General features: G+C 48.7%; 1 protein-coding gene across 1 annotated transcript in view; it reads left to right on the forward strand.

The window, feature by feature from the left end:
- Window positions 1-21,489, forward strand: part of ZDHHC18 (zinc finger DHHC-type palmitoyltransferase 18) — a gene marked incomplete at its 5' end in the record, with an annotated part of 26,361 nt that extends 4,872 nt beyond the window's left edge. The window contains 7 exons of the mRNA XM_007935784.2: window positions 1,096-1,256; window positions 14,901-15,050; window positions 17,739-17,876; window positions 17,988-18,036; window positions 18,540-18,642; window positions 20,062-20,174; window positions 21,372-21,489. Coding sequence (XP_007933975.2) covers window positions 1,096-1,256; window positions 14,901-15,050; window positions 17,739-17,876; window positions 17,988-18,036; window positions 18,540-18,642; window positions 20,062-20,174; window positions 21,372-21,489 — 832 coding nt within the window. The remainder of the gene's footprint in view (window positions 1-1,095; window positions 1,257-14,900; window positions 15,051-17,738; window positions 17,877-17,987; window positions 18,037-18,539; window positions 18,643-20,061; window positions 20,175-21,371) is intronic.
- Window positions 21,490-22,829: the final 1,340 nt, after the last annotated feature.

Here is a 22,829-nt window from a genome sequence, read left to right on the forward strand (position 1 = left end):
AACAAAAGACAGGCATATGAGTTGAACATTGACCTGATGTAGATATACTCCTTGGAGAGAACAATCATGGGAGAAAGAAGGGCTCTTTATGCACATGGAGACAGTTCAGGGGGCAGGAGTGCATGGAGGGATGGACACAGGGAAGAGGTAGCTATGGGGAGGAAGTGGAAGGGAAGCTATTGCATTGTGGTAAATTGTAGTCAGTGTCATGAGACAAAATGTTTGTGAACTGTTGTATGGAAAGTGAATTTGCTCTGTAAATTTTCACCCAAATCATAATTAAAAAAAAAAAAAAAGAGGCACAGCCACCCAGGAGACATAGGCTGTTCTCCAAGCCAATTAGGGCCAGAAAGCCTAGCAGAACTGCTTTGGGGGCATCAGTCCTTGGTGACAGTGGCAGTGGCTGAATCATTTTGTTTCCCCCTTCTCCCTTCACCTGGTAGCCCCTACTCATTCTTCAGATTTCAGTTTAAACGTTATCTCCTTCAGAGATCCTGTCCTGGCTGCCTCCACTTTCCCAATTAAAGCAGAATTGGTTGGTTTACACTATGCTTCCCCCTCCCCCAACTACAGCAAGCATCACCTTATGTGGCAATTTCTTGTTTACTTGTCTGTGTTTTCCACTACAAAATAAGCTGCTCTGGGGAGGGACTCTTATTCTCTGTCAGTATTCCCACTGCTTATTGAAGGTGTTGCCTAGCACATAATTTGTATAGAAATATTTGTGGAGTGAATAAATGAATGAACATTGTCAGGGATAGCTCTTCTCAAGTGCCAGTCCAATTAATTGGTAGTGTCTGTCTGATCCTCTGTGTTTGGAAGGATTCTGAAGTAGTGGCTAAGTATAGGGGTTAAGAGTACTGAGATTAGTTACATCTGTTATGGGCTCAGGGGAAAAGTGCGGGGATCAATCAGTGATGTCTGCTCTGGGCACTTGTAGGGGAATAGTAATACTCACCAAGGGGCTCAGCCTCAGACTCTAGTGAAGAATGTGGTAGTATTTGATGGGAAGAAGACATTGGTCTAGTGCTGTAGCCCTGTGCCCCGGTGAGCCCTGGGATATCTGCTGACCTGTCTCTCCCTCTCTCATTTTAGCTGTCCCTTCCTGGCCAGTGAGCTGACCCTCGCCATCCCCATCATCGCCGCCATCCTCTTCTTCTTCGTCATGAGCTGCTTGCTGCAGACGAGTTTCACTGACCCTGGGATCCTGCCCCGGGCCACTGTCTGTGAGGCAGCCGCCCTGGAGAAACAGATCGGTGAGGCTTCCTACCTCCAGCTGAAGTTGCGTCTCCCTAGCTCCACAGTCCCTGACTGGGAAAAGGTCTGCTTTTCTCTTCCCAGCTGTGCTAGGAACTAGGGATACAGCAGTGAGCAAGATAGGCTGGGGCTGACATGGAGTGGGGGGAGACAGATGTTAAACAAGTAAGCAAATAAATATCCAAGAAATATTAGCAAGCAAAGATCGTGGTGGCAGCAACACGTGCTTGCTGAGTGCTTACTGGGGGGTTAGGCACTGCTTTACGTGCTGACACTTGTTTCCTACCACCAAATTGATTTCAACTCATAGCAACCACATGTGGCAGAGTGGACTGCTCCATAGGGTTTTCCTGGCTGTCACCTTTCCAGGAGCCGATCGCCAACACTTTTTCCTGTGGAGCCTTTGGGTGGGTTTGAACACCCAGCCTTTCAGTTAGCAGCCAGGTGCTTAACCATTGCACCATCAGGGCTCCTTATGATCTCATTTAATCCCCCAATAATCCTATGAAGTGGGTACCTGTTGTTATTCTCATTTTACAGGGATGGTAAGTAAATGGCCCAAGCTCACACCATAGGTGGAAGAGCTGGGATGAGACCCTAGGCAGTCTGACCAGAGCCCCTGCTCTTAAACCCTTCACTATACTCTTACCCATTCACTTATCAATCATGTATTGAGCCCCTACTATGTTCCAGGCACTTTTCTAGGCTTCTCAGAGGAGATGACACTGGATATGAGCCCTGAATGTACAGTGGGGCTGGTAGTATAAGGATCTGAGACAGAGTGCTGTAGGCAGAGGGAGCAGTAGAGGCAAGTGCCTGGAGTGGAGGACTGGCTGGGTGCTTGAAGGCCAGCAGGAAGGCCAGCATGGTCTCCAGGTGACCCTCAGCTCCTGCGTGGCAGGCCACTGAAGTCAGGGCCTGAATCTTAGCTTGCTCCACCCCAGCTCCTTCCTGCTGAGAAATGATGTGGGTATTTGCACACCTTGGGGGTTTCCGGCCAGTGGTTGGCTCCTTCCTCTAACAGCGTGGCTTTCAGACAGGCTTTTAAACATGCAACTGGCCTGAAGAGATCTAGTGGCCTGTAAATGTCAGAGCTTGGCTGCATCTACCACAGGAAATCATCTCACTAATTCTCCCGAGCTCGGGCAGGTGGGAGGGGAGAGTATGTTCACTCGCACTTCCGTCTGTTCTTTGTCTCATTCCTCTGCTCAGGCTTGTCCTCTGCCACGCCCTCGGTTGCTGTCTTCCTTTCGCCTACAACCAGTCTCCTTCCCCCTTGCACCTCTGGGCTTCTTGGCCTCCGCAATTCTGCCCTTTGAGAATCCCACAGTTTGACCTGGGCTCAGGCAGCACCCCCGTTTCTCCTCCCTGTCAGGTCAGGGCTAATTGTGAGGCAGGATTATTGTCCAGCTCAGCCCGAGCTGAAGCCTGCTGCCTGGGATCCTCGGGCTAACTGTGAGCTGTTCAGATAATAATGACAACAATAATCCTCATGTTTGCGTAGAGCTTGACCAGGTCCTGAGCGCTTCCCACCCGTTATCCCTGCAAATCCTCATAACAACCTGGAGAGAGTAACACTGTTAACCTGATGAAGAAACTGAGGCAGGTGATCCTTTGGCTTGGGAGCACAGGAGCGGACACAGACACACACCTCCCAACCTCCTTGCATTTTCCTGGATACAGCCCCAGTCTGTATGTGGCCATGCCCTCTTCATGCTTATGTCTTGACTTTAGTGTCCCTTCCTCAGGGAGCCTCCATGACCCGAGGTTGGGCCAAGCCCTCCATCACACATGCCCAGAGCACCCTGGGCTGCATGGTGGCTGCTGTGGCATGGGCAGAGCAGGTCCATGCAGCATCTGCCTGCCTTCCCACTGCACTGGGAGGACATGGACCATGTTTACCTTGTTCACCTTGGCTGTCAGTGGAGACTGTTGGCCAAGTGGATGAATGAATAACTAAAGAATGGGCGAGTCTCCTTGAAGACGTTCCTTGCTGTCCCAGAGTGATTTGTTGACAGGTTCTCCCAGTTAGGTATTATGGATTTGTTCATTTATGTGTTTATTCTGTGTGCGATTTCTCACAGCAGGGGGAGGACACAAAAGTGGCCCTGTGAACGCTCCCTCTGGTTTTTTCCAGTCCAGTTCAGTCCAAGGCAGAAGAAACCTGACCAGCCTCCATAACCGGGATCAGGCTTTGGAGTGGGATCAGAGGAATTTGTAGTATGTTCTGCCTGAAGGACTTGGGGAGGCTTCATGCAGAAGTACTGAACCTTAAAGTCTGGGTGGAATTCAGGCATTGGAAGATATGGGAAGGGGGCCCTGTAGGCATATAGAACACAAGGAACAGAGGACTGAAGTGGGAAGGAGGAAGGACAGGCATGGACCACTGAGCGTGGGGCATTTGACTGGAACACAAAGTATAGTTAAGTGAATTAGAGAAATTGTGGTTGGGATGATAGAGTGGAATCAGACGTATGGAGCTCTGAATGTTAGGGTCTGGGACTTTTCCTCACAGAATAGTTGTCAAGCCTGAAACATGGCATCTTGGGGGCTTTGGATTCTCAAACTTCAGTGGGTAACAGATTTTCAAGTGTGGCCAGGAGGCTTCTAGCCAGGGTGAAATGTATTTTCTTGAAAAGAACTGAAGGCCCTAAGACTTTCTGAGAAGGTTAGCGGTCAGCTCTGGGGTGGGTGATATTGCTCATATAAATGACACTGGTTGTCTGGGCCTGGGCCCAGGCAGATGGTGTGAGCTTCTTACTTCCATCCCAGAGCCAATAACTCTAGTCCAACAGGGTTCTGGCCCAGGGCTCCCACCCTGCAAGGACTGACTGAAGTAGGGTGACTACCTGGACTCACTTTGCCCAGGATTGTCCCAGTGTCCTGCTTCCCAGGAAATTCCTTAGTCCCAGGCAGATTGGGATGGTTGGTCACCCTTGTTTGTGATCCCGACTTGTCAGCTGTACCACTGGAGCAACTTGTAAGCCACACACAGTCCAGACACACTGGGCAGTTGGGGAAAAAAATAGAAGATAAGAACATTGTGTCCTAGAAGCTTCCAGTCTGATGGGAGATGTTAGAGATATCCAAATCCACGTAAAGATGCTTATCGAGACACACTGCAGGTTACAGGGCAGACACAGAAGCTGCCTCTTCTCTCAGCATCCATACAACGGGTCACAAGTCCCTGTCCAGTTTGCTTCCAGGATGTCCCTCCTGGACCCTTGTCGTCCCGAAGCCCACTGCCTGGGCACACCTGCCTCATTTTTACCTGGATCTGCTCAGGGCCCTGCTGACCAGTCCCTCTACCCTGGTTTCTCCCTTCTGTGACAGTTATCTCTCCAAGACCCAAATTTGGCTCTGGGCCTCCATGGCTCAGAGTTTGGGTGACTCCCCAGTGCCTTCAGTATCTCCTGAATTATCAGTCATTTAAATGTATTTCGAAAGGCAAATTTGTATCCCTGTCGTAAGTGGAAAGCGAGGATCAGGGCTCTGAATAGAAGATAATCATGAGAACATAACAGTGTTGCTGAATTATTGGTGGTTACAGTTGGCCTTGGAAAGTAGTCACTTTGAGGGCTATGTGATTAGCAATTGTGAGATATTAAAAGTGGAGACTTTCTTTCTGATTGAATCAGAGGACTGAAGGAGAATTGAAAAGGGAATAACTTCACCACCTGACTCAGCGTTACTTAATGCCTTGGCCTGGAAATAAATCACCTCCCACTTCCATATGCCAGCCCACAGCACAGAGAGCCTGCTTAGGTACTCCTGCCTGTTAGGTGGTGAGACCTGGGGCAGTGGACCCCTCGGCTGCTCATCCTACCTCGTCTTCTGTCCCCAGCACCCTCTACCCACACCTGACAGCGCCATCCTCTGGGCACACTATAGGCAGGAATGTCTCTGTGCCTTTGCCTTGCACTTGCCATTCCTTCCCTGGTGAGCCTGACGTCTCATTTTTTGGTTCAGCTTAATTGCCGCTACTGCTTTTGTAGTTTTCCTCAACTCTGCCTCCCTGCCTCGACCTCACATAACCAGTTTCCATCAAGTTGATTCCGACTTGTGGCGACTACATGTATATCAAAGTAGAAATGTGCTCCATAGGGTTTCCTGTGGCTGCTTTTTCAGAAGTAGGTTGCCAGGCCTTTCTTCAGAGGTACCTCTGGGTGGACTCACACCTCCAACCTTGGTTTTGCAGCTGAATGCATTAACAATTTGCACTGCCCAGGACTCCCCCACCCTACCTCTGCCCCCTCAGTATTCTCAGTATGTTAAGTTTATACATCAGCAATACCCTTAATGGACTAGCTGTAGGCTAGACCTTCATATTATTATTACCTATTTTAAAAGCAAGGAATCTGACACTCAGAGAGGGCGGGCATATGGAAGTGGGAGGTGATTTATTTCCAGGCCAAGGCATTAAGTAACACTGAGTCAGGTGGTGAAGTTCTTCCCTTTTCAATTCTCCTTCAGAGAGGTTGAGTCACTTCCTCAAAGTCAAAGCCAGCTAGTGGCCAAGCCAGGTTGCAAAATCAGACCAAGCTGGCCCCAGAGTCGCCACACTGCATCGATTCACAGGGCCTGATACACTGATTCTGTAATTGTCCACTCCTCGGCTAACTATGTCCTCAGGCTGAGTTCTTCTGGCTCCCCAGGCCTAGCGCTAAGCCTGGTGTGGGGTAGGGGCTCTGTAAACCTCTGGAATTAACAGGAACAGTCAGTGCAACTTTGAGTGATGCAGTGCTCCCAGCCTGGGCATGGTGGTTGACCTTGAGCTAGCCCTGGAGGATCATCACCAAGCTGGGGACACCACAGGCCTGCAGCTGTTTCCTCCACAGGTGGCCACAACGGAAGGGCAAAGGGAAGTCAGGGCCCAGCAGAGGGGCAGAGCTCGCAGGCCTTCCCTCATTAAAGCCATCTCAGTAGAGTGTGGCCAGCCCCAGGGCCTTCCACACCAGCCACTGGGCATCAGTGACATCCCCAGCCGTTCAGGCTCTGATGGCCTGCACACTCCTCTCTGAGGGGTGCCCTCAGGGGTGAAGATGCCCACAGCAAGCCTTTAGCATCAGGAGGAAGGTTCAGGAACATTCATTTGCTTCCACAGCTGCTTAGTGAGGGAGAGCCTTTCCCCTCCTGGCATCACCTCCCAAGGCTTTGATGTCCCACCTTGGAGGCAGCAGGAGGGCCTTGACAGCCATGGGGGTCCTGTCACTTCTTGAGGAAGAGCCTGACATGGCCAAAAGAGGCCTGGAGTAGATCTTAGATTCCTTCAGGGGAAGTGGCATAGGTGGTTCTGTTGGCTACTAACAGAAAGCTTGGCTGTTCATACCTACCCAGAGACACCTCACAAGAAATAGCCTGGCATTCTGCTTCCAGAGCATCACAGCCATGAAAGATGGAGCATGCGTCTACGTTGCAACACGTGGGGTCACCAGGAGTCAGAACTGACTCAAGGGCAGCTGGTTTTAGCCTCTCTTGCTATCACTCCTTCCCTCCTGCATTTTATCAGCAGATTTTTTCTTGCCATCTGCGGTGTACGAGGCAGGCACATTCACTTCCCCCTTCTCCCCTCACTTGCCACTCCCAGACCTGCCACTTCAGTACTGTGTGTTGTAGGTGCTCATGTTTGAAAAAAATGAACAAATGACTGTCTTGGAAGACAGCGTTCTAATTTCAGCTTCACCTCATACGATTGGAGTGAACTTTGTTCCTCCAGCTGTAAAATGTGTGTTTTCATCCCCTTGCTCAGCCCAGTAGATTTGCTTATGAATACAGTGCGACAGGAACGTTGGCACACTGAAAATCTTTTTGCTGTATTGAAATTCACTAAGAGATCTGAGCGTTCTGGTCAGCAATGGCACGTAGACTTGTTCTGGGCGCTAAGAAACTGGGCTGGGTTAAGGAGGATTCTGAGGGCCAGTCTGGGGCTGTGATTGGTCAGCACTGTCTGTCCTGAGAGTAAGTGAGACCAGGCAGCTGCTTATTCCTCCTATGACCCAATCAGGCTCAAGGACCCTGCATCTGGGGGCTTTCATTCAGCATCTGGGTAGTACCGTCAGTCGAGTGTGACACCTCCCCCTTGGCTTCCTCCAGCCCTTGGTGCCCTGAGGAAGTTGAGTGTGCAGAGCTTTGCTTCCTTTTTTGCCCAGGGTCTGAAGAGGAGGAACTCTGACTGCCAGAGGCCAAGCTCACTGGTGGGAGTCCCCTCCCTGCCTTGGGGAGATGTGGAAGAGGTGTGGGCTGGTCTCTGCTTGGGGGCGGGGACAGGGCTGTGGGAATCCAGTGAGGGCTTCCAGTAACTTCTGGCAATGCTGAAGAAGATGAGGGATTGTGTTCCAAAGGTTTCTTTGTAAATAATTGTTTGGAATATAATGTTTCATAGAAACATTAATAGCTGATATTTGTTACATCTGCTGTCTCATCTGTAAAAACGGATGAATAAACAACAACTTAAAGGGTTGTAAGGATCAGAAACTGCATGTAAGGAACTGGCACTTGGTAAATGCTTATTAGTAGCTGTTCAGATCCTGGTTCTGCTATCTGCTTGCTATTTAAGGAAGTCCCTTCACCTCTCTGAGCCTCAATCTCATTTGTAAAATACAGTAGTTTCATCCTCATCAGGTTGTGGGGAAAGCTGAAGGAGATGCCAGACACTACACATGTTGCTAAACCCACTCTGTGAAATCTCTCCTAATTCTCCCAATGGCCCTGTGAGGTAAATCCAACGATGTCTTACTTTATGTCCGTGACACATGAAGGCACAGAGAAGTTAAGTGGCTTGACCGATATTGCATAGTTACTAAGTAGTTGGGCCCAGGTTCATACCCACATCTCTCTCTGGCTCTAAAGCCTTTGCCCAAGCCCTGAGAAGAAAAGAGTGGGCAGGAAGCCAGGAGCTGGGACCCCAGGGACTATAGAGCGGGATTAGGGGCTTGGTTTGGAATTACATCAACAGCTTTTAAAGAGCTGAGGAGTTCTGCAGGCTGGAGTGTCACAGTGGGAACTGTTTGTCATGCCTGATGTCAGGGGCTCTTGTGAATCTAGCACTGGGCCCAGGGCATCCTCACAGCATCTCCTTCAGCTTCCCCCATAACCTGATGAGGTTGAAACTGTTGTATTTTACAGATGAGGAGATTGAGGCTCAGAGAGGTGAAGAGACTTCCTTAAGTAGCAAGCAGATAGCAGCACCAGGATCTGAACAGCTACTAATAAGCATTTACCAAATGCCAGTTCCTTTACACGCACTGTTTCTGTTCCTTACAACCCTTTATGTCGTTGTTTATTCATCCGCTTTGACAGATGAGACAGCAGGCTCAGAGGGTTAAATAACTCCTCCAAGGGCACCAGCTCGTAAATAGGTTGGGATTTGAACCTGAAGCCTGCCTGAATCCAAAGGATGTTTTCTCTCCTCTGCCTGCTGCTTCCTCGTTCATAGGCCCAAGAATGCCTGTTTATTACATATCTTTGCTCTCAAGGGGTATATAGTATAGTTAGAGAAACAAAGTATTCACAAACACAGAAGTCCTGTCATAGCAGGACACTGAGCAGTGAGTGTGTGCAAGGCAGCAGAGCCCACAGAAGCTGAAGTGGTCAAAGAAGCTCTGAGAGGCCAGGAAGGGCTTGGGCAAGTCCCTGTGAGCAGAGGGCAAGAGGGGTCAGGGTGTGGCCGGAGCAGGAGCAGGAAGACTGCGGCGCCAGGGACTTTTGGGGGAAGCATAGTGGGAGAAGTCGGGGAAGGAGCCTTGGGCCCAATTGTGGGAAGCCCTTAGTATCAGGACAATAAGTTTGTCCTTTATCTTGATTTGTAAGGGAGGCGGGTGAAGGGTTTTGAGCTAAGAAGTGGCTTGAAAGGGCTGTTTAAAGGAATGGAGCCATGTGTGCAAGGTGGGCTGAAAGGCAGAGGGAGTCTTCTTGGAAGGCTGGGTGGTGACAAGGGCCGAGGCTGGGCAGGGCATTGGGAGAAATGGTGAAAGATTATGAAGGAAGAACCTGATGAGACCTGGCAACTGGCCAGGCAGGGATGAGGGAGAAGGAAGGAGTCTGTAGAGACTCCAGACTGGGTTCCCTAGCTCTGCCACTCACTGGCTGTGTGCAAATCTCCTAACCTCTCTGGTCCTCTGTTTTCTCATTTGTAAACTGAAATGTTAGAGTAGATACAGTCAGTGAAGGGACATTTATTGACTACCTACTATGTGTCAAAGGAGCTCTAGTGGCATAGTGGATAAGGCATCTGGCTACTAATCAAAAGGCCAGTGGTTCAAACCCGCCAGCCACTCCGTGGAAGGAAGATACAGTGATCTATTTCTGTAAAGATTTATAGCCTTGGAAACCCAATGGGGGTCGCTGTAAGTTGGAATCAACTTGATGTTAGTGGTTTTTTGTTTTGTTTTGTTTTTTTGTTTTTGTTTTTGTTTTTGTTTCTTGATACTCAGTGTCAAGGGCTGTGTTATATGCTCTATGAAGTTTCTTCTCGCTCTTAGATTGTACTATCAGCAGAAATAGGGAACCAGGAAGAGATAAATAACACCCATCATGACCCTTTAAAATTCATAAGCCTCAACCACAGGCTTTGGAAGTCTGGATTAACATTCTGGTTCTGACATTTACTAGGTGTGTGCCCTTGGACAAGTCACTTAACCTCTCTGTGGTGATTATGTTTGTGTCTCTCCTTGGCTGAGCCTGGTTGCGTGGCTGGGCAGCTGATGGTAGTTATTCCCCATGCTGAGACTGGCAATCAATTCCATGATGGGATTTACCACAAGCAGCTGAGTAGCTGCTTTGGGTATGTGATCTGCTTCCTGTATATAAGAAGCAGCTTTGGGAATGGTCTCCAGCTTATGGCATGCTTGGACCCTGCATGTAACCATGTCATTGTTCGGCAGCCTGCCGTGCTCTGCTGACCTTGGGACTTACAATGAACTTGAATTAATGGCCTGCTGTGTGGTTTGGTAACATTGGGACTATGCCATTTTATTTGTTGACCTTGGGCTTGTTAGCCTCAGCAGCCACTAGCTGCCTGAGTGAAGAGATGCCTCTAGCTTCGGTGGGCAGGAAGCAAGAGGCAGAGCTGAAGCCCAAGGTCGAAGGGTTTTCACATAGTCCCTAGAGCCTGGCACTTTGAACTTGGACTTAAAGCCTCCAAAATGTAAGAATAAGCTCCTGTTTGTTAAGGCCATCTCATTTGTGGTATATTCTTGTCAGAGCAGCACTAGGGAACCAGAACACTCTCTGAGCAAGTTTCCCTAACTATAAGATGGAGATGATGGTGATAATCATACAGTGGGGATGTTATCAGAATTAAATGAGATAATATGTGTAAAGTGCTGATCACATAGTACGTACTCAGTGAAGTATTCTCTCTCTCATGCCTCTTCCCTTATTGCTCAGTACACCCACTCCTCACTTATCGACACAATTATATTCCAAAGACCAGGTCATTGTGTGGAAATTGGCTTAATGCAAAAGTGAAGGATCACCACATCACCTCACAAAGTGGAGGATGACTACATAATTACATAACTGCAAAACCACTGAGAATTATGGCCCAGCCAAGTTGACACATCTCCTTAACCATCACAGTCAGTGTTACTCTTGCCTTATACCTTAGCATTTGTTACTGCCAGATACACTTTATTAATGCACAGAATAGCTGGATAGTAGATTTCTTTTACTGTTGATGGACATGTGAAATGTCAGATAGCAAGATAGTAAGTGAGGAGTGAATATCATTGTATGAGCTGATAATAATAGTGCACACTTATGAAAGGAGCTCTGGTAACGTAGTGCCTAAGACACTTGACTGCTAACTAGAAGGCTGGCGGTTCAAACTCACCAGCCGCTCCTCAGAAGGAAGGTTGGGCAATCTACTTCCGTAGTGGTACCGCCTTGGAAACCCAAGGAGGGGCTGCTATGAGTCAGGTCTGACTCGACGGCACATAACAAGAACAACAACAACACTTAATTTACTTTATGCCACTTCACATAGTGGGGAATACTGTGTTATTACCTCCATTTTAGTGATTGGGGAAGCAGAGGCACAGAGAGGTTCAGTGAATTGCTTTCACTCATACAGGTAACAAATAGTATCATTAGGGGAAACCCAACTAGTAAGAAGTGGGTCCAGGATTCATGCACCATTCTACCTATTATTCCCATTTCACAGATGGGAAAACTGAGGTTCAGAGAAGTATATTTGACTTCAGCGTCACGAAACATGACCAACCAGTCAGTGGCAGAGCCAGGTTTCGGAGGGAGTTCATTCACTCTAAACTCCCTGCCCTTCACAGTCTTGCTGATTCTCAGGGGGACCTGTTTTAGGTGCTTCATTCCATTTTAAACATGTTGTGGTTGAGGTGATGGTGAAACTGCTTAGTAGAATGTCTGTTTGGTGATCAGAAATGTGAGACTGGAGTCTGTTTGCTTCACTGATGTGTGCCAAGTACCTAGCATAGTGCCTGGCACATGGAAGACACTCAGTGAGTAATCGCTGGAGGCAAGTGGCCAAACTGGAGATATTATCTGGGGAGTTGATCCTGGGGAATCCATGTCTGAGAGGGTAGCTGAGGGCTGGAGATCTGACAGGCTGCCCTGTGTGACTCTCAGACATCTGTCTGGAAAGGAGCTGCTGCCTTGGAGGCTTTGGTCTTCAGGCATACTGAGAGGCTCAGTTCGTAGAGCAAACGCTTTGCGTATGACAGACTTGGGTTCAGATTCCTGCTTGGCCAGCATACTGGGTGCTTGACCTCAGACAAGTTATTTAAACCTGTCTTTGTCTTTTTTTCAATTGAAGTATAATGTGCTTAGGTCCCTGGGTGGCACAAATGGTTTATCCTCAACTGCTAACCTAAAGGTTGGCGGTTTGAACCCACCCAGTGGCACCGTGGAAGAAAGGCCTTGAGATCTGCTTCTGCAAAGATCACAGCCAAGAAAACCCTATGGTGCAGTTCTACTCTGTAACACATGGGGGCGCCATGAGTCAGGATCTACCAGACGGCAGGCAGCAGGGTTCTTTTGGATTTTCTTTAATCATGTGCTTCCCCAGAGTGTACAAGGCATAAGTGTTCTGTTTCATGAATGGCCACAAACTGAATATACATGTAATCAGTGCCCAGATCAAGAAACAGTACATGACTCGTGTCCCAGGAGCCCTGTCTGTGCCCCTTTCCTATCACTGTCACCCCTCCTCGGGTAGCTGTGGTGCTGACTCCTAACCATAGGTTAATTTTCCCTGTTCTTCACTTTACCCAGTGGTGGTTTTTTTTATTATTGTTTTTATTGTTTTGTTCTTGTTTTTAACTTTTTATTGTGATTTGGGTGAAAGTTTGCAGAGCAAATTGGTTTTCCAGTTAATAGTTCATACCCATTTTGTTGATCCAGTGTTTTTGAGATCCATTCATATTGTTGTGTGTAGTTGAGGGTCATTCATTCTCATTGCTATAGAATTCCATTGTGTGAATATAGACCTGATGCTGGTAAGTCGATTCTGACTCAAAGCGACCCTATAGGTCAGAATTAATTGCCCCTTGGTTTCCAAGGGTGTAATCTTCACAGACGCAAACTGACACGTTTTCCCCTGCCTAGTGGGTCGTAGGTTTGAACTGCTGACCTTGGTGGCTGAGAGCCGTTATCAGTGGGCATTTGGATAGTTGCAGATTTCGGCTTTTAGGAGAATTGCTGTGACATTCTGGTACAGCACACATCTTCTGGTTCACATCCTGTCCCGCGTGTTTGTGCTGGGTAGATCCCTGAGAGTGGAATTGCTGGGTAGAATGTGCTCAGCTTTGGTAGTTATTACCAGATAGCTTTCCCGTGGTCATATGAGAGTTTTTTACATTTTTATATTTTCATCAACACTTGGGTTCCCCTCACACACTCTTTTCTTGTTTCTATTTCATGTTAGCCATTCTGGCGCTTGGGTAGTGGTAGCCTGTTATAGTTTTATTTGCATTTCCTGATGAAGTTGGGTTCCTCTTCCTGTGCTTGTTTGCCGTTTGGATATTCTCTTTTGTCCTTTTTCTATTCAGATGTCTGCCTTTTTCTTACTGAGTTATAGGAACTCTTTATATATTCTGGATACAGGTCCTTTGTCAGATAAACGTACCATAAATATCTTCTCCTCTGAAGGTCACACTTTTTTCTTTCTATGATATCTTTAGATGAACAGAAGTTCTTAATTTGGATAAGATCCAGTTTATCAAATTGTTCGTTTATGATTAACTCCTTTGTGCTTTCAAAAGAAAACTTTGTCCATTCCAAAGTCACAGAGACATTCTCCTGTTTTTCTTATCCAAAACTTTATAACTTTCTCCTTTAGAGCTACCACCCTTCTGGAATTAAATATTGTGTTTGGTGTGAGGTAGGGGTACAGATGTACTTCTCTCATACATATACCTGGTGGACCAGCACCACTTATCATGAAAAGACCATCCTCCTTTCTTCATTGTTGCCTTTGTCATGAACCACATGATCTTATACACGTGGATCTGTTTCTGTATCCTCTTACTGATTCTGTTGGTCATTGTTTCTACCCTTGCACCAAAACCATGCTGTCTTAAGTACTGTAGCTTTATCATAGGTCTTAATATCTGGTAGTTAAGTCTTCCGCCTTAATCTCTTTGTCAAGAGTACCTTGGCTATTCTTGGCCCTCTGTATTTCCATGTGGATTTTAGAATAAGTTTGTCAGTTCCAAGAGAACTTATTGGGAATTTTGATCAGGACTGTGTTAAAGCTACAGATGAATTTAGAAAGAATAAATCTCTTTACAATATTAAGGGGAGTTAGTACGATGCATTTCTATACGTTCATTATCTAGATTCAGCAGTAGTTGATCGTGTGACTTGTTTTATACACACACACACACACGTGTTTTGTTTGTTTGATCTTATTAAACTATATCATAGTAAATTATAGGCATCATAGACACTTTTCCCATAAACACTTCAACATGTATCTTGAAAATCTAAAGATAGTTTCTTACATAGCCACAATTCCATTATCACACCTTGGAAAATTAATAATTCCCTAATTTCTAGTCTGTTGTCATATTTCTCCAGTTGCCATCCAAATATCTTTTGTTGCTTGTTTTGTTTTTCTTTTCCCCAAAAACAGTTCAATCATGGGTCATGCGTTACGTTTGCTTGTTTTAGTGTCACAATCTCTTAATTTAGAATGATTTCCCCTCTTTTATTGTAAGTGACATTGACTTTGTGTAGCAATCAGGTCAGTGGTCTTGTAAGTGTCCCACATTCTAGATTTATCTAATTATCCTTTCATGATGTCATTGACTTTGTTCCTCCACCCCCTGAATCTCTTGTAAACTGGAACTGGGATCTAGATTTGATTCTGATAAACCTTACTAAACCTCGCTGAGGTTTCCTTTGCTAGCCCTTCTCAGGGTGAGTTGTGTCAAGAGCAGCAGGTAAGAGGGCAGGTACGTAACGCTCTAGCACAGTGCCTGGCACACAGCAAATGCTCGGTATGTGGTAGCTGCTCTTACTGTTCACCCTGCCTTAGGCCAAGCATCTTACCCCAGTGTTTGTTCCCAGGAAATAGTTTCCCTAAGGCTTCTCCTGTCCCCGCAGCTGGGGCTCCTGGCTTCATGCTGCCTTGAGCTTCCCCCATCTTTCTCTCCTCCCACCCTCAGACAGCACAGGCAGTTCCACGTACCGACCACCCCCTCGGACCCGGGAAGTGATGATCAACGGGCAGATGGTGAAGCTGAAGTACTGTTTCACCTGCAAGATGTTTCGGCCACCTCGGACCTCACATTGTAGTGTCTGTGACAACTGTGTGGGTGAGTGGGAGCCAGCAAGTAGGGATGCAATGCAGGGATCTCTGAGAGAGACCCAAACCTGACGATGAGGGTGGGAAGGGGGAAATGGTTTGAAATATCCAGGGCTGGGCAAGAAGTCTGGTTTCCCTAGATTTGCTGCTCTGGCTGAAGGAAGGTTTGTGGTGAAGGGATCTGCATATGGCCAGAGGTGTCCTGGTTTCAGTCCAGGGCTGGTGGATTCCTTTTCCCCAGCTCTGATGTGTAGGATCAATACAGAGAGGCTCTGAACCCCTTCTCCCAGGCTTTAGCCTGGTCCCCACTATGTCATTGTTTCCAGGAACCAAAGGCTGGAACTGTAACATTCCAGATGTGTTTGTGCTGAGAAGAGAATGCTTTACCATCCAGTGGCCCAGGGCTGGTTATACTGAAGGATTTTGATCAGATTCCTAGGGTTTGGGAGGGATAAGAATCTGGGAACTGAGTAGTTTAAGTTGAAGAGGTAGAGAGAATGTAACCAGGGTTGGGATCTAGGCTTCTGTCCCACAACTGTGATGGTTGCTGGGAAACCAGAGTCTGTTTGGTCCCCTCTCCCCACTCCCCAGAGGCCACGTGACTCTGATGGGGACTGAGGGTGGGCCCTGGGGAGGGTGTCGTAAGAGCAATGCTGTGTTTGAGGACAGGTGAGGGGAGCTGCGGTTGACTGCAGAGTTCCCAGGGTAGTGAGCTTACGATGCCAGCTCAGCACTGCCTGAGCAAGAAAACAGTAGAAAACACCCCATGACGGCAGGCCATGTAGTGGGTGACTCAGTGGACGTCATTCAACCCCAAGAATTTGCCCCACCCACTCTCTGTAAAGGGCGTTAGCCCTGGCAAGAAGCCTGCAACGGGCTTGTGACCCACATTCCCACAGGGGACTTTTCTCACCAGTCTGGGTGTGACCCCCACCCCCAGGGACATAGCACTGCCATGAGCTCAACCCTCTGACCTGGAGTTACATAGCGGTCTGGCCAGCCCTTCCCTGGGAGGGGAGCCAGAGATGGGCCATTGGATGTATGTAGCCAAGGTAATGGGTCAGGCAACATGTACTTTTTATGGGTCTTTTCTGTGCTAGGGGAGCTCTGGTGGCATAGTGGTTAAAGTATTTCAGCTGCCAACCAAAAGATCAGTGGTTTGAACCCAGCAGCCACTCCATGGGAGAAAGATGAAGCAGTCTTCTTCCATAAAGATTTACAATCTTGGAAACCCTATGGGGCAGTTCTACTCCATGCTGTAGGATCACTATGAGTCGGCAGTGATGGGTGTGGTGGGTCTCTGTACCAGGCACTGTGCTGGGCCCTGGATCTTCAGCATAGTACGAGGCCAACACAACCCTTACCCCATGGAGCTTACAATCAAACGGGTTAATTGGCCATCTCATCAATGATAAATAAATGTGTCAACACCCATGGGCAAGGTGCTGCCAGAGAAGTGCTAGGCAGCAGGGTCAGATGACAGGGGCCCCCACTTAGCCTAGGGTCAGAGAGGTTTTTTTTTTACTATTGAGTTTTTTTTAAATTATTTTTATTTTTATTTTTTAATTGTGATTTAGGTGAAAGTTTACAGAGCAAATTCACTTTCCATACAGCAGTTCACATACACCTTGTCTCATGACATTGACTACAATTTACCACAATCAACAGCTCTCTTCCCACTTCCTCCCGATAGTTACCTCTTCCCTGTGTCCATCCCTCCATGCACTCCTGCCCCCTGAGCTGTCTCCCTGTGCATAAGCAGCCCTTATTTCTCCCATGATTGTTCTCTCCAAGGAGCATATCTACCTCAGGTAAATGTTCAACTCATATGCCTGTCTTTTGGCTGGAAGGCACAGGTGTGGGTTCAGTTCCAGACCTGAAGGGCAGCTAGGGGCCATAGTCTCAGTGGTTCCACCAGCCTCTATCAGACCAGCAAATCTGGTCCCCTCTTCCCCCCCCCACCCAAATGATTTTGAGTTTTGTTCCACATTGTTCTCCCTCTCTATCAGGGATCTCCTACATAGATCCCCTTCCATGTGGTTGACAGTGGTAGCCGGGCACCATCTAGTTCTTCTGGTCTCATAGTCGTATAGGCTGTGGATCGCATGGTGTACCAGTTGCTCCGACTAATTGTTTCCATGAATCTTTGGTTTTCTTCATTCTTCTTTGCTCTGGATGAGGAGAGACCCATCATTGCATCTAGATGGCTGCTTGCAAACTTTTAAGATCCCAGTCACTACTCGCCAAAGTAGGAGATGGAACAATGTTTTATGTAGTATGTTATGCCAGTTGAGCTTGATGTCCCCTGGGACTATGGTCCTGAGCCCACTGGTTCAACTGCTCGGTCCCTCTGGGTAGGTGGCTGTGACTAAGAAGTGACTACAACCTTGGCCCTTGTCAGCTCTACTATACACCTGGGAATTAGTACAGATCATACAAGTACACTTATAGGACCCAGAGACTTTCTTAAGGAAGTGGCTTTGAAGCTGAGACATGAAGAAGGAATTACTGTTAACCAGGTAAAGAGATGAGAGAAGAGTATGTGAGGCAGTGTACAGAGGGCCACACGCAGGGTGTGTCCAGGGAACTGAGAGTTGGCTGATGTAGAGAGAGTGAATGGAGTGGGGTGAGGCCTCCAAAACACCTGTGCTGGCTGTGGGGCAGACAGACACTGACATCTCCCCTTGTCCTTTTCCAGAACGGTTTGACCATCACTGCCCCTGGGTGGGCAACTGCGTGGGGAGACGGAACTACCGCTTCTTCTACGCATTTATTCTCTCCCTCTCATTCCTGACGGTCTTCATCTTCGCCTGCGTGGTCACCCACCTGACGTTGCGTGAGTTGGGGCAGGAGGGGAGGAGGAACAGGCCGGCCAGCCCAGCCAGGTCAAGTGGCTATGGTCACCCCACCTTCTGAGCTGTGTCCTTTCCTATTTCTTCCTCCCCAGACTCTCAGAGAAGCAACTTCCTCTCCACTCTGAAGGAGACGCCAGCGAGATATCCTTTGTTGGCTAGCAGACACCCTGGTGGTGGGAACGCAAGACCCCATCACTGTGGCGGGTCCCTACACATCATCTGTCCCACACCTCATTGGTGTAGAACATATGCTGGTCCTAAATGGGGTGTTATGGGGCTGGGGTAGCCGAGAACTCTTAGGAGTCACAGACTCTCTTCAGGGCCTTGGAAGAGAGCACGTCCTTAAGACATCACCAAGCTCCCTAGACCATGTCATGCCCGTGATTCTTGTGTCTTACTTCTCTTTGCCACTTTGGTCTCATCTTTCTTTTGTGGGTGGTTCCCATACCCTCCTTAAGGTTCAGGAGGTAATCCTGTTAAGAAGTGGTGACTGAGCCACAGGGTTACAAATCATTTCCTTTCTGGGGAAATAACGTAGGAGGTCAGGTGAGAAAGGCCAGGCATCGCCAGCTCCCAGGGCCCGGGAGCTCCCTGCCCTCCACCCCAGCTCTGACCTCCGTGTGGGTCCTTGACTGCCCACGCACTGTGCTGGAGTTGGTGATCTGCTTCTTCTCCATCTGGTCCATTCTGGGCCTCTCAGGGTTTCACACTTACCTCGTCGCCTCCAACCTGACAACAAACGAAGATGTGAGTAAGGCTGGAGTGCACTCCTTGCTCCTGGGCAGCATCCTCCGAAGGAGGCAGGGCTGAGGGAGCCTGCAGCTATGCCAGTGCAAGCCTGGCCCAGGGACTGCTGGGAAAACATGGGCAGAGACTTGAGGCAGCCAGGCACCTCCTTCTAGACTCACGACTTCTGGGGTTCCCACATGCCTTATTCTCTCGATGCTGGCACCCAAGGCCCCGAGTTGTTTTTCTCCACAGCCCCATAGGAAGCAGCATGCACACCGTAACAGTCATTACGTTTGGCCAACATGTTACTTTACGGAGTTCTTTCGTTCCCGTCATGTCTTTGGGTCATTTGGCCAACACTGAGGCAGAAGAAACAGGAGTGCTTTTTTCTCATTTGACATATGCGAGACATGCCCCTAGGTCACAGGACTTGGAAGGAGCAGAGCCAGGGTTGAAGCCCAGAGGTCCTGGCCATGTTTTCTGTGCTTATCACCCTACACTTATAGTCAGCAGAGATATGCTTGTCCTCAGGATGTGGCTGGGGCTCCCTGAGGCATCCATATTGAAGGGAGCAGACCCTTCCTATGTATTGTCATGCAGACCTCCACCAAAACATTGTTTGAGCACCCACTGTATGCTCAGACCCTGGGCCGGGCCAGACCTGACCTCTCCTGGCCATCTTCCCAAACAGTAAAAAAGCAAATGAGAGCATCTCTTCTGGGGCCACTATCTGATGCTGATCAGAGACCCACCACCCCTTAGAAAGTAGAGTCTTTGACTTTCACCTCTCATTCTGGGAAATGTAATACGTATGACAGTATGTCACATGCTGGGTGATTGGTACGGAGCAGAAATGGTATCAGCCAGCGTCTCCCAGAGTGGTTTCCTGGATGTTGATTCTATAGGATATTGGGAGTTCACACAAAGGAGTATTGTGGCCAGATAAGTTTAGAGCACTGGATTGGAGTTAAGCTGGTACTTTTTTACTACAGAATTCCTCAGTGTCCGCAGTAGCTGACTGCACAGAGCTGGGGATAGGCAAGATTTCATTTAATGCTCCAACAGGGCTGTTAGAGAGTTGGTATTAGTGTCCCTGCATTTCAAATGAGAATTGAGACTCAAAGTGATGACCCTATCCAGGGTTATATATTCTGAGCCCTGTGCCCTTGGACTGCCCTGGCTCTTAGATGGCTGGCTGGGGGAAGGGGCATTCACCCAAAAGGTTTGCTCTGGAGGCTTCTCTCCGGCTCTGTTCTATCTTCTGACCTAGTTGGGGCTTCCTAATCTCTTCTGGGACCCCCACATCCTGCTGAGTGCCCTGGGTTACAGGCATGTCCCCTCTCATAGTCTAACCAGTTATCCCCAGCCTCTAGACCTCCTACCTAGAAAAGTGAAGTGAAGAGAAGTACCTGAGCCAGGCTTCCTTCCTGCTTGCAGATCAAAGGCTCCTGGTCCAGCAAGAGGGGCGGCGAGGCCTCTGTCAACCCCTACAGCCATAAAAGTATTATCACCAACTGCTGTGCTGTGCTCTGTGGCCCCCTGCCTCCCAGGTAAGCAAGAGGCCACAGTGCCTAGCCTGGCCAGAAGGGAATGGCTCTGTGAGGCCACCCATCTCAGAGAAGGTCTGAGTATCAGCAGACCTCTCCCCATACCATGCACACACTCTGTCAACGAGCTCCTCTGCAGGACATTTGTCAGATAAAAGAGTTTTGTGGAGATTTGTAACTTTTAACCACATATGCTCATTGTTGTTGTTATGTGCTGTCAAGTTGGACCCAACTCATAGCGACCCCTCCTTGGGTTGCCGAGGCAGTATCACTACAGAAGTAGATTGCCCACCATTCCTTCTGAGGAATGGCTGGTGGGTTTGAACTGCCAGTCTTCTGGTTAGCAGTCAAGTGCCTTGGACACTGTGCTACCAGAGCTCTTATGCTCATTATATTGTTGTTGTTAGGTGCTGTCAAGTCAGCCCCGACTCAGTAGCGACCCATCCTTGGGTTTCCGAGGTGGTATCACTACAGAAGTAGGCTTGCCCAACCTTCCTTCCGAGAAGTGGCTGGTGGGTTTGAACCACCAGCCTTCAGGTTAGCAGTCTTAGGCACTATGCTATCAGAGCGCCAATGCTCATTATAGAAAAAGTTAAATACAAAATATAAAAAGGAAGTGGATTAGATATTGCATGTAATCCTACCCGCCAGGGATGACCATAGTTAAAGTTTTGGCCAGGCTTGAGCGATGCTGCCCTTCTGGTGCCTGAACTGGGTGAGGCCACCACCTTCCATTCTGGCAGACAATGCTGGTGGCTCAGCCCAGCTAAGAAGCTCCCTGTTCATCCTGACACCAGGGGGCACCAGAGTGCCAGAACAGCCTTGAACTCACTGCTTGACCAAGACTTGCCCCAAGACCACCCCCTCCAATATCCCTGCCACACATCCTGCCTGTGGGAGGAACACAGTAGAAATTTCACTGTCCACAAATGCCCTTTCTTCCTTGCTTTAGACAGGTGGACCAGTTCAAATTAATTGTGGCCAAAAGCCGAATGACCAAAGGGTAGAGAGAGGCCTTCCAGAAGGGCGGGGTCTTGAGCCCCCAAGTTGAGAGCAGCTCCCTTTCCCTCAGCCTTTCTGGGGCTTTCATTTTCCGTGAATGGGAGATAGATCCTGCCACCCTCTGCCCCCTGGGCTTTTCCCATAGTGACTGGGGTATTGGACAGAACCCTCACGTGTCCCCTGCTTTTTGTTTGGAAGCCTGATCGACCGGAGGGGATTTGTGCAGTCCGACACCGTGCTGCCCTCGCCCATCAGAAGTGACGAGCCAGCCTGTGGAGCCAAGCCCAATGCCAGCATGGTAGGAGGCCATCCTTGAACGGGGCTCAGTACTTGCCACTTGCTGGCCTGTCTGCCCTTCTGTACTCACCTGCTGCCCTGTACACCTGCTGGGACCCTCCTCATTCCATCTGAGGGAGGCAGAGCCGCTAAAGACTCAGATCTTTTCGTATTTATTTCCCACTCCTGTGTGGCTTTTCCCAGACTACTCCATGGCTGTACCCTCTTCTGCCCAAACCCAGATCCCCATGGCCTTGGGCCCTAGATCCCCAAGCTGATCACTGGCAGGAATGACAAGAGGCCAGAGCCTCTGGAAGCCACCAAGAAGGCCATGCTTAGTTTCTGCCTGTGCCAGGGCGAGCCCTGTGTGAGTGAGGGTGTGAACTGAGCGTGAGGCCACCCAGTGAGAGAGCTCTTGGGGTGAAATGCAGGACTGAGGAGCAGTCAGCTCTGGACAGTGGGCTGGGCTGTGGGAGAGGAAGCCTCCAAGCCTCCACGGGTTACTTTGGTTTGTAGGCTCCTTCATTCTTTTTGTGAAAAAAGAAAAAAAAAATATATTAAGTTGGCCAATAGGATAAAGCTGGGGTTCCAAGTAGAGAGGCTGGAGTTGGGAGTTGGTGGGGAGGGCAGGCAGTCTGTGTCAGAGGAAGCCAAACCAGTTAGCCAGCCAGGCACCCTAAGCCTCAGCTCCTTTACAGTTCTGAGCAGTATGATAGGAAAGGGGTCTTGCCCTACCCTTGCCTGTGGAAGGCTCTCCAAGGGATCCTAGTCTGACCCACCCCACCTCCCTCCCAAGTCAGGTCTGGGGATGAGCGAGTTATCATCATGCTGGCAATACTTGAAACGGGTTTATTAATGCTGGATACTTTGCACAATTTTATAGACCTCTTTTCTACATAAAATTTTTTAAATAGAAGAAAAGAAAAAAAAAAAAGTCACATTATTGTCTATGTAGTGCCAGGCTAAGGACTATCAGAAGACAAGTTTGTTTTAATAAGTGTATTGAGTGAGTGAGTGTGAGTGTGTGTGTGCATCTGTGTGTGCCCTTGCACGAATGTGGCTGGCTCCCACTTCCCTGCATCCTCTGGGCTATCCCGCCCCCTCTCCATCCCTGCTGGACCCTTTGGGCATCAGGCAGCAGCAGCAGGAGCTGCCAGGGGTAAATGTGCATCGGTCACTAGACTCCTGGGCTCCCCTGGGGCTCAGTCCCCATCCTCCTATTGGACTTCAGACAACCAGCAGTGAGGGACTCTGCCACCACCCTACCACCACCACCACCCAACCCCCAGGTTAGGCTTCCAGCTGAGACCTGCCCAGACAGGCTGAGGCAGGGCATGGTGGGTGAGATGCTGGCTGTATGAGGAGCAGCTGCCATCCTAT

The sequence above is a fragment of the Orycteropus afer genome, unplaced genomic scaffold, assembly GCF_000298275.1.
Source record: "Orycteropus afer afer isolate SDZICR_OR568_19922 unplaced genomic scaffold, OryAfe1.0 scaffold00031, whole genome shotgun sequence".
In the NCBI taxonomy this organism is placed as follows: Eukaryota; Metazoa; Chordata; class Mammalia; order Tubulidentata; family Orycteropodidae; genus Orycteropus; species Orycteropus afer.